This window comes from Malania oleifera, chromosome 10 (assembly GCF_029873635.1).
Source record: "Malania oleifera isolate guangnan ecotype guangnan chromosome 10, ASM2987363v1, whole genome shotgun sequence".
NCBI classification, from domain to species: domain Eukaryota; kingdom Viridiplantae; phylum Streptophyta; class Magnoliopsida; order Santalales; family Ximeniaceae; genus Malania; species Malania oleifera.
In genome coordinates, this window is record NC_080426.1 from 34,189,019 (window position 1) to 34,201,341 (window position 12,323).

General features: G+C 33.3%; 2 protein-coding genes across 2 annotated transcripts; both read right to left on the bottom strand.

The window, feature by feature from the left end:
* Nucleotides 1-8,218: 8,218 nt before the first annotated feature.
* On the bottom strand, nucleotides 8,219-9,131 carry LOC131166223 (ethylene-responsive transcription factor 2-like). The gene has a single exon (XM_058124572.1). The coding sequence runs from the start codon at nucleotides 9,087-9,089 to the stop codon at nucleotides 8,358-8,360; it is 732 nt and encodes a 243-aa protein (XP_057980555.1). The 5' UTR covers nucleotides 9,090-9,131; the 3' UTR covers nucleotides 8,219-8,357.
* A 1,149-nt stretch (nucleotides 9,132-10,280) lies between these two features.
* Nucleotides 10,281-11,121, bottom strand: LOC131166152 (ethylene-responsive transcription factor 2-like). The gene has a single exon (XM_058124465.1). The coding sequence runs from the start codon at nucleotides 11,040-11,042 to the stop codon at nucleotides 10,365-10,367; it is 678 nt and encodes a 225-aa protein (XP_057980448.1). The 5' UTR covers nucleotides 11,043-11,121; the 3' UTR covers nucleotides 10,281-10,364.
* Between the last annotated feature and the right edge of the window lie 1,202 nt (nucleotides 11,122-12,323).

Here is a 12,323-nt window from a genome sequence, read left to right on the forward strand (position 1 = left end):
AAGAGAGTTTTTATTTAGGGCATTTATTTCATCAAAAGTATTTTACTCTCATTATTTTAAAATCATTATTGAGAGTAAATCTTGGTTCTCTCCATATGATTTCTTGAAAAATGTTTAAGGGAGAATATTTTTGTTATGGTCAAAACCTTTGAGTGTTCATCATACAAATTATTTTCAAAGGTTGAAATATTATTTTGAAAAACACTCTTACTCTCCTGAGCACATTTCATATCATTAGAGAATGCATTTGTTAAAACTTAAACGTGTACATTTCTGCTTGTATATTTAGATGCATTATTATGTACAAAAATGTTTTTATGTATCGGTTGGATTCAGCTTGGAATTAAACTGGGGAGTCTCAGTCCCGTAAGTGAGATCGGTTCGGTTCAGCCCGAAATTGAACTGTAAAGTCTTAGCCCTGTAAGTGAGATAAGTTGGGTTCAGCCTTGTAATTGAGTTAAGGTTTACCTCGCCCCGTAAGGAGAGGTTGTAACGGCTTCTACTCCGCCCGTTTAAGTGAGCAGGTATAGTAGAATCCTTGGAGGGTATGCCTAAGGTGGAGACGTAGACTAGTTTGGTCGAACCTCGATAAAAAATATCGTGTGTTGCTCTCTCTCTATATCTCATTTATTTTACTGCACTTAAATTTCTGCATGTGTATGCTTTCATTTATTGTTATAATTATCTGCATGCACACCTCTATTTTAAATGAGATATGTTTTACATGTAGGTCTGCATCTATCGTTTTATTAATTTTCATACATGCCTGAAAATGGGATATAATATGTGGTGAATGAACGATATGTTTAAATTAGCTGAAAAGTCTGTAAAACCCAATTCACCCCCCTCTTGGGATCACACCAATTCCAACAAGTGTGCGAGCCTACTCATATACATATATGTTAAAATTTTATATAATTACTACTTTGTAAGGTTTGCAGCTTCACAACTTCAAGACGATGTCAAGTACTATAGTCAGATGCAACTTTTAACTTTTTTTTGTATTTTTTTTATTAAAATATAAAAAAAAATTGTATTCTAATTTGAATTTGTATTTGTATTTGAATTTTGAACAATTTGTATTTTAATTTTGAATAATTTATGAATTTTTTAGAAATTCTGGTTAAATATTATGTATGCTTTATGTAATTAAAGGTATTTACAATAATTAATGAATGAAAAATAAAATATTTATTTAAAAATTTTAGTGACGGATTGAAAACTGTCACTAATAACACCATTACAAAGTATTAGTGATAGTTTTAAAACCCGTCACTAATTCTATGCCTATCAATGTTTTAAAATCCGTCATTAATTCTACGTCTATTAGTGACGGTTTCCAAACCATCACTAATAGTTTAGCTACACAGTATTAGTGACGATTCCAAACCGTTACTAATAGTCCATTATTAGTGATGTTTCTCAAACCATCACTAATAATCTATTATTAGTAACGTTAATAATCTATTATTAGTGACGTTTCTCAAACCATCACTAATAGTCCATTATTAGTGACGGTTCTTAAATTGTCACTAATAGCTGCTCCTGTGAACATTAGTGACGGTTTAAAAATCATCACTAATAATTGACTATTAGTGACAGTTTGAGAAACATTACTAATACTTGGGCTTTAGTAACGATTTTGAGCAAAGAAAATTTAAAATTTATAGTGACGGTAGTACCCTATTAGTGATGCAATAAAACCATCACTAATACTACACCATTAGTGACGGTTTTAGAATTCGTTACTAGTAAGTATTAGTCACCGCAAATTTAACTACTAATTTGAAATCGTCACTAATAATCACAAAACCATTACTAATAAGTATTAGCGACATTTTTTTATTATAAGTGACATGCTGTTTGAAACCGTCACAAATAACCTTATTTTTGGTAGTATCCATGCCTTTCTAATACCCAAGAAAAATGCACCATCTAGACTTTACATCAAGTTTTGATCTCTCCTCACTAGAAATTTGCACATAGGCTAGACATCCAAACACTTTCAAATTAGAGTAGTCTACCGCATTACCTGTCTATATATCCACTGTAACTTTCCCATCTAGTGATGCCCTTGTCGATCGGTTTACCAAAAATCACGCCATACTCATTGCATCGACCTAGAAATTCTTTGCAAGCCCTGCATTCAACCTAACACATCGAGCTCTTTCAGCTAGAGTTCGATTCATCCTTTCTACCACACCATTCTATTGTGGTGTCTTGCGTACTATGAAATGTCTTCTTATGCCATGCTACTAGCACAACTTCATGAACCTCGAATCAGCGTACTTAGTTCTATTGTCTGACTTGAGGCATTTAATTCTCCTCCCGATTTGGTTTTTCACATCAGCTTTCTACAATTTAAAATTAGCAAACGTCTCTGACTTGTGTCGTATGAAGTACACCCAGACCTTTCGTGAGTAATCATCGATAAAACTCACAAAGTACATATGTCTACCCCGGGATGCTACCCTCGTTAGCCCCCAAACATCTGAATGAATGTAGTTAAGAATACCCTATGTCTTGTGTGTGGCTGTCTTGAACCGCACATTGTTTTATTTCCCAAGAACACAATACTTGTAAAAATTCAGCATGCATGTTTTGACACCCTTCAAAATATTTCTCTTATGAAGCTTCACAATTCCACACTCACCCATATGCACTAATTGCATATGCCATAAAATAGTATTATCTAACTCAAAATCTTTAGCTGCAGCTTCACCTACAACTGTAGTACCCAACAATGCATAGATATTTCTCGCTAATTTCTGTCCCTTCATCATCGTAGATGCAGTATGTGCCTAACATCACATAATGATCTCACAATACCATCAAACATTTTAGTTCTAATGTTTCCTATTCCAACAATTTTACTTGAAGTATCATTTCCCATTCTCTTGATTTTATGCATTCCCCTTCTTCCTTTCGGACACTTAAATTTTATGTGCTTATTTTTCCTGCACTTAAAACACTGTATGTCATTCTTTTTCTTGGATTGCCATCGAGACTTATTATTACTTGAGCTGCTTTGGAACTTGCTTCTCCCACATATCTGGTTACCTTTCATCACAAGCCCTTCAGCATGTGAAATCTCATCGTTGGCTATCTTTCTTTGATGAAAACCCAGCAAAGCGCTTATAACCTCTTCTAAATTAGGGTTTCTTTTCCCCATGTTAGAGTTGTAAGAAGATTTTCATACGTATAAAATGCAGGTAGGGAATTCCATAGTATCAACATCTTGTCTTCCTCCTCGAACTTCACATCAACCCACAGCAAATCACTTATAATCTGATTGAATACATTGATGTGTTGATTTAAATCCGAACGCTCTACAATCTTAAGCCAATACAATTTCTACTTAAAATACAACTTGTTTGTTAAAGATTTGGACATATACCGACTTTCCAGTTTCTACCAAACAATCACCAGAAATTCCTCAGCCATGACGTGATACAACACATCATCAATCAGACAAAGCTTGATAGTCACCACAGCCTTTGCTTCCAACTCCATCTAGTTTGCTTCGTCTATGCCTTCTGGTTGAATTCCGCATAATGCTTCTACCATAGTCCGAAATTACCTATTCCCTTGAACTTAACAACATCAAACTTTGTAGAAAACATCCCAAAAGCCATTGAAAACCAATTGCCCCGATACCAATTTGTTGTGCAAATAAATGCACAACGGAAAAATCAAATCACACAATGCAACAACTAATGATGAAATATACAATATAACACATTCACACAGATTATATGAAAGCAATAAAACAATGACATGAAGAATTACGTGCATGATTCGGTAATGTCTATATCCATGGGAACAAACAACTGGGAATTTTTACTATCTTGTGTCCAAAGACATAGAGTTACAACATACAACATGTATATATAATCCTCCCGGAGGTTTTCCCCTCAAAACCCAACATATTTAACTTCCCAATTCAAAATTCAAAAACTAGTGCTGTGTAACCCAGCAAAACCATCGACAATATACCAAATAGTCGATATAACACTACAAAACCGTCGATGGTTTCTTCTACACCTGAGTAAAACCATTGACGATTTAGTTTTGCAAACCAGGTTCTCTGTTTTTCTACAATGCTTTCTTTTGTACATGTGTTCCACTCAAAATATGAGTCACATATAACAACAATAATCAATTAGTGTTTGTGAGTAATAGACAGAACCTCGATACTTCTTTAATGGCAAATGAATGCATTGACTTTTGGAGGAAGACAAAGCAGAAAGACTTACTTTGAAAGTTAGACTTAGAAAAAGCTTTCGACCACGTGAATTGGCAGTCGTCTTGTGATAAGATATTTCTATGTTTGTCGAACTTCATCTTAACCTCCCTTATTCTCGTTATGGTTTCTTGATGCAAAAATTAGCAAAATCCTAGAGCAAACCTCATGGCCTGTTACCAATAATCGTAAATTAAAATTGACCTATTTAAGAATATGTATATGCACACCCACAAAATAATAAAAAATGTAACAAAAAATTTAATAAAAAATTCGAACACTATTAAGTGCATATGTATCCACATGGAATTCTTACAAATCTTTATTCAATATCATAAATAATTTAATAAATGATCTAAGAATAAATTGTCGTGGGCACAAAATTTTTTTAAAAATGAATTAGTTTGTCATATGATGTCCGAACGCTGAGAAAGGGAAAGATAATTTAAAAGTCTAAAAGTCAAAACGCAAAGCCCATACATCTATTGCCTCTATATTTTGGTTTTGCTTGCTGGGACTCTGAAAAAAATAGTTAATAGATTTTTCTATTCAATTTTTAAGTTTAACTAGTTTATTATATATATATATATATATATATATATATATATATATTGGGACTCTGAAAAAAATAGTTAATAGATATTTATATTCAATTTTTAAGTTTAACTAGTTTATTTTATATATATATATATATATATATATATATATATATATTTAGAACCACTAATTTTAAAATGTTAAATTAGCAATTGTACTCCCACAAGTAAAAATCATATATTACGAAAAAAAAAAAAAACTTGGAAGGGATGATCCCTTCACATATAATTGGAAACTATCAATCATAAAGAATATAATTCTACGTGCGAGCCTACTCATATACATAAATATTTAAAAATCGTATACTAATTTTTTTATGTAATTCTTATTTTTAAATATTTTCAACTCTTGCTTTCAAAAAAATAAATTTAAATATATATGAAATTAAAATTAAAATATTATGAAATTATATTAAATCTCTTTCAACCGCCAAATCAAATAGATAAAATATATCTAAAAAAAAGACCAAATGATTGAATAGAGCTTCCATTAATTAAACACACACATTACGTATATAATCTACCATAATTTCACCATGTCTTCGAAAACTTAATGTGTATGTAATGAGCTAGAAGAAGATGACAATGACGATGATAGTGACGACGAAGAAGCCGGCGACCAGTGCGTGGTCTTCACCCTGACTGGGTCTAGGATGTCGGAGCCGATCAGATGAGGAAAATTGAGAAAAGCCCGCAAATCACGAATTTTGGAAGCCACTCGATCGTAGGCCAACGCAGCGTCCTTCGCCGCCCTGTACGTCCCCAGCCATATTTTCTAGCTATTCTTCATCGAGTCCCTTATATCTACTGCATATGTTCCGCACGACATCTTCCTCACTCTGTTAGGTGGTCCAAGGTCTTCTCAACCCCAAAAGTTAGCTTAAAGGTGTGAGACTTTTCTTCACACTTAATAACTGACCACCACAACTGATATGGGATAAACCTTTACAATCTCTCCCTCATATATCGAGATCTCTCCCGACAAGGCACATTAGGGAGAATGTTGGTGAACTAGACTTTGATACTAGTTTTAGGTGATTCAAAAACTTCTCAATCCCAAAAGTTAACTTAAGGAATGAGGTTTTCCCTCACATTTAATAATTGACCGCTAGCCTCTTTCACAATTGATGCGAGATAAATCCTATCAATTCCCGCCTCTTTTTTCTTACCGGCGCCGCCTGGTGCATGCTCAGGCAGCCAGTGCCACCACATTCTCCCATTGCAAAGTCGCCGCCGAAAGGTAATTTTGTTCTAACATATTAAACATCAAATTAATTTTTTATTTCTTTCTTTACTCGTTTGTAAGGAATCCTATGCTTACTAACTGCTCTGCTTCCAGCGACGACCGCAGTTAACTAATTAACATACAATTAATTAAGTGCCAATAATTTTTAATTGATTAATATAATTTAAGCACAACGTGGATCACTTTTCCAGAGGGGCACGTGAAGTTCATTTTCGTTTTTCGAACATTCATTTATTTATTTATATATTTTCTTGGTTTCCCTTTATTTGAATTTCTTTCTTCCTCACTCTTCTTCCACACGTCATATGCATGCTATGGCGAGCTACTCACTACCATCTTATAATTGTTTAAATATATATAAATATATATATATATATATATATATATGTAAGATTACTATTATTTTATTTTATTTTATACCATATATAAGTACATTTTTTTGTAAAAAGTAATGACATGTTTTTAAATTTGATACACCCAAAATTAGTAGACATACGAGGGATACGGTTACAAAATCACCATTGATACCTCATATAACCGCACTTGAGTTATCCTTAATCCTCCAATACGGTAACAAAACTATTATTGATATCTTACATAACTGTCTTTAAGTTATATATAACACCCCTAAACATAATATAATAACACACTTATAAATACTAAGTTGAAGGAGGGTTTGCCTCCACTACTATTAAAAAAAGATCCCACGAGGAGCTAAGCATCTCATTCTCATTCACTCTTCACTTACTGTTGCAATATGAACCTCTCATCCTGTAACTTAGGCATTGGAGTGATTCCCGGAGTATACCCCGATTCCTTTAAGTCATTCTTGTTTGATTCCTTTTAGGTGGTCTCGGTGGAAGGACAGTTTAACAAAAGTCATTCGATTTTTGGTAGTAATAATTTTTTTATGACAGTTAAAAAAATTAATAACTAGATTTATTGTTATTATCATATTAAAAAAATAAAAGGAAAGGTTATAGTATGAACATATTAAAAGTATTAAAAATAAAGTTAAAAGCAAATATACGCCATAAAATTTCTTACTTAATGGTATAAAAATCTAAGTCAAAAGAGTTAAGAATTACTAATACAAGTATATAAAATAGGTATATATATGGATGTAATGATTTGCGACTTCTTAAAAGAAAGTTATTAAAGAATAAAAGGTAACAAAAATATTCATCATAAAAATATGTAAATTTTGCCTTGAGTTAGCACCTAGATTTTTTTTTAAATATAAACTATTTTAAAATTATGTTGGGAATTGGTCAAAATAATAAAATTTGTAATCTATCCTCTTGTGGGTAGATTAATTCAACTTATTTTAACTATCCTATTTCGTAAAATTATAATCAAGTGTGTTTTCTTTTTTCAATTTTTAATCTTATAAAAACCATACTTGCAATGAAATAAAAGAAAATTTACATAATAGGATACCATGCTCATAGTCATAGTGGCATGTATTTAATATTTTTTATATGCATTTACATGTTATTCTGTTAGTAATTTTTTTTTTAATTCTTGCATTTTAATAGAATATATAGTTATCATCAAGTCATAATACTTTACAAACATATCAAAACAATCTCAATAAATTTTGTATACACATAATTTGATCCCCTAACCATGATTTTTGAATCCACCAAAACTGACTTTTGATGGTAGTCTGAATATGAGATAGGGTAACTATAATAACTAGCCTAATATTATTCATTTCCTTGAAGTCCCATAAAATTTAATCAACCCAAATAAATGTACCCTTAAGAACTTCTCTTTTAGAATTTTAGAATTTAAGAGAGATCTTCCTATTATGTAGCCCAAAAACCCAAAACCTTAATATAAGTTCAAAAAAAGTTTATCTCCCAATTGTACCTCTTTATCAAACTAGAACTAGTTTTAGCACGCACTATGCTTGTTTATTTACCAACTTTTAATTTTCTTAATTTTTACTTTTAAAAATAAAAACATAAAAATTTGTTCTACAACTTTTTAGTTACCAAAGGAAATAAATAAAGTTTTGTTTAGTTTGCCGATTGAATAAAATGAGTTACAATAAAATGAACGAAGGTCTTGTTATTTGTTTTTTGTTTTTTTTAAGAAAAAATGTACCAAATGCCTTACTAAAATGTAAAAAATAGAATACCTTTACTAAGAAAGTTGAATATTTACAATAATATTGAGAACTAAGTCACCTAATTAAACCCCAATCAATCAAACTCCATCCTAAAGCTAAACATCAAGGGGGGATCATAATTAAATGTCTTAAAATTCAATTAATCAACCATTGACTAAACTCATCATCTTCTGCAAATGCGATTTCACTAGAATCAACGCAAACACAATTCGACTCCATTAATGTACTTTCTTTGCCAACTGATGACTCTGCCACTCCCAGCTTTCTCTGCTTCGGAGACCCATTGCCAGAGGAAGGCGAAAGCGATGAAGATGAAGAAGACGACGACGGTGACAATGAAGAATCCAACGACCGGCGCTTCGGGGTCACCCTCACCAGCTCCGGTGCATCGGAGCCTATCAGGAGTGGAAAATTGAGCAAAGCACGGGAGCCCCGAATTCTGAAAGCGGCTCGGTCGTAAGCCAGGGCGGCGTCCTCCGCCGTCCGATAAGTGCCCAGCCACACTCTGTCGCCGTTCTTCGCCGGATCCCTTATCTCCGCCGCGTACGTCCCCCACGGCCTCCTCCTCACTCCCCTATACTGCCTCCTCTCCGGCGGCGCGTGTGACCCACGTGCCCTTCCACGCGCCGGGCGCAATGTCGTCGCCTGTTCCGCATTCGCCAACCGGGAACTCACCGCCGAACTGACAGAACCCCAAGAGTCAGATTCAGAGCTCTCCAATATTGGAGCGGCAATGGTGCTGCCGAAACCGAATGAGCTCATCGGAGCATCGCCTGCACTGCTCGCAGTTAAATTCTCCGGGAAATCGTCATCGTCCTCTAGAAGAAATCGGCGGATGGATTGGAGAAGGGCGAAGTCGGAGTCCATGGCGCTGTGCCCGGATTTCAATTTCTCAGTAGTAGAGTGAGCTAGCTTGCTTGGAAGGGGTTTAAGCAGGGTTTATATATGGGGTTGTTTTCAAATTCTCAATTGTTCCGCGGTTACATCGTAACTTTTTTATTATATTTTGCGTTTCTGTGAAATTTCACTTTCCATCAACTCGTTCCCCTTTTTGAAAAAATTATGTTTATATATAAACAGCACGTGTATTTATTTATTTATTTATGCCTTTTTGACAAACATAATAATTCACACGCAGGATGAAATTAAAATAATAATATAATCTGTCTTATTATTATTTGCTTTATGTTTTGTCACTTCTTCAAATGTTTGGAATTACAATGTCAATTATTGAAATCAAGTTAAGAAATTGATTGTTTGAATCTCGGATAGCTTCAAAGGTAATCAATGATTAACTAATTTAAAATGATTTAGCTGCAGAAATTTGTATAAATTTATCATTTTAAAACATAATTAGTGCTCTTAGACATAGTTATAATATTTTAACCCATTTATATAATATAAAAATTTAATGATCCCTTTCCATGGGCTACGAATAAAAAGACTAGATTTTTTCTTTTTTATTTTGTTATTATATTATTCTTCTATTAATTGTGTTTTGGTTTTTGAGTGATTAGCATGTCTTTTATTTTTCAAAATCCAAACATGAGCTAGGAGAACTATCATAACTAATATATTATCATCTAGTTTCGTGTTATCGCATAAACCTTGACCATATGAAATAAATTCATTATCATAACTACTCTATTATAGTGTCCTATTGTCTCATAAATTTTGATCATATGAAAAGAACTCACTTTATATGAACCTTAATTCTTATCCTTGTGGACTACCTGTTATATAGCTTTAAAGGATCAAAATTAAGTGTGTGAGTCTACTTTCGAGTTACTCGAACTCAACACACTTAATAACTCAATTTGATTTGATTCTACTCAAATTTGAATCGAAGTTGAACTACTTAAACAATTTAACAAGTTAAATTTGAGTTGCATAGGATTAGAAAATGGTTCGTAATATTATATATCTACGTAACAATATTAAGATCAAAAATAAACTCATACATAGTCTTATTTGAAATGGTCACAAACTAATATCAAATTTTACTACACATAATTTCTTTTATTTTTTTATAATATACCGAAAGAACTTTGTACAATATAGAAAATGAAATATTTCATTAGAAAGGCTAAATATTTACAGTAGGACTAAGGACCAAATCACCTAAACCTCCATTAACGAAACTTACATAGCAGTAAATTTGATTTCATTACAATCAATACTAACACTACTCAACTCCATTGATGACGCTGCGACTCCCACCTTCCTCTGCTTTGGAGAACCATTACCCCAAGAAGACGCAGACGACGACGATGACGAAGAAGACGATGACGGCGACAATGAAAAATCCGGCGACCGGCGCTTCGGAGTCAGCCTCACCGGCTCCGGTACGTCGGAGGAGCCGATCAGGAGCGGGAAATTGAGCAAAGCGCGTGAACCTCGAATTCTGAAAGCGGCACGGTCGTAGGCCACGGCGGCGTCCTCCGCCGTCCGGTAAGTTCCCAGCCACACTCTGTCGCCGTTCTTCGCCGGATCCCTTATCTCAGCCGCGTAAGTCCCCCAGGGCCTCATCCTCACTCCCCTGTACCGCCTCCTCTCTGACGGCGAGGGAGAACCACGCGCCGGGCACAATGTCGCCGCCGGTTCGACATTCTCTAACCGAAAACTCGCCTCCGAATTGACAGAACCCCATGCGTTGGAGTCAGAGCTCTCCAATGTCGGAGCTGCATTGGTACCGCCGAAGCCGAGCAAACCCATCGGAGTGTCGCTGGTACTGCCCGCCGAAAAATTCTCGGGGAAGTCGGCATCGTCTTCGAGAAGAAATCGACGGATGCTTTGGAGAATAGCGCAGTCGGAGTCCATGGCGCCTTGCCCAGATATCAATTTCTCAGTCAAGAGTGAGCTAGCTTTGCTTGGAAGGGGTTTAAGCAAGGGTTTTTATATATAGGTTGTTTTCAAATTTTCAATTGTTCCGAGGATACATCTTAATTTTTTAATTATATTTTGTGTTTCTATGAAATTTCACTTTCCATCACGTTCCCTTTTTATGAAAAAATATATTTTAAGATAAATTGACACATGTATTTATTCGTTCATCTATTTATTTATAACAAGTCAGAATAATTCGGACGCGGAATGATAATCAAAATAATAATTTAACCTGACATTTTTATTATTCAATTGGGTTTTAAAGAGTGATTATTTTTTTAACCACTCGCACTTATCTAAGTCAAGTTTGCGTAATAAAAAATTATTATTTTAATCATGTATGGCTTTCAAAGTTAATCAATGATTAATTAATTTAAAATGTTTTAATTATACAAATTTATATGACTACTATATTTTTAAACATAGTTGGTGCTCTTAGATATCGTTATAATATTTTAAGATATATTTTTTCTATTTAATTTTGTTTATTACACTTTTTAAACTTAATTTTGCATTGTATGACCCAACGAATATTATGTATCTAACCGACTACTTCTTAAGTGAACTTATTCACTTCTTAAAAAGTCTTAAAATAAAAAGTAAAATACATTGATTTTTTAAAAAAATTTGGTATAAAGATAAAGGCATTTTTTTTTCATTTTTAATTAAGATTTCAAAAATCTTGTAACATATTTTTAAAATATTTTTTTTGAGAGAGTACATTTGCCTCGAGGACTTTCTTTAGAAAAACCATGTGTAAAATTGCATTTTCTTTATGAATTTTTTTTTTACTTTCCTTAATAATTAGACACAAAAAAAAAAAAAAAATAGATTTCCCCTATATTTTCATATCCTTTTCCTAATATTTTTTGTATCCAAAAGAGACTTTAATTCTTTTTTCGTTAATTTACCATCATTTTCAAAAAGCAAGTGTCAGTGTTCCAAAGATCAAAGTATACGAAGGTTTATGGGATTACAAAACTTCATTGGAGGTTCACATATTTTCCTCAAATCTTAACTGCAGTCTCGAATTTTTAGGATCTTAGTAGAAGTTTATGTCTCTATATGAATGGCAAATCAACAATTGTATTAACAAAAAAATATCATGTTTCATGATCAAAGTAAACATATTGATACGAGTTTTCACTACATTAGAGAAAGTAAGAAACACTTTGAAACTTTGATTTCTCTTAATGAAAATAACTTTAGCATATA

What these genes read in the sequence shown, in the direction of transcription:
- LOC131166223 (XM_058124572.1), bottom strand. Translation starts at nt 9,089, where the DNA reads ATGGACTCCGACTTCGCCCTTCTCCAATCCATCCGCCGATTTCTTCTA.
- LOC131166152 (XM_058124465.1), bottom strand. Translation starts at nt 11,042, where the DNA reads ATGGACTCCGACTGCGCTATTCTCCAAAGCATCCGTCGATTTCTTCTC.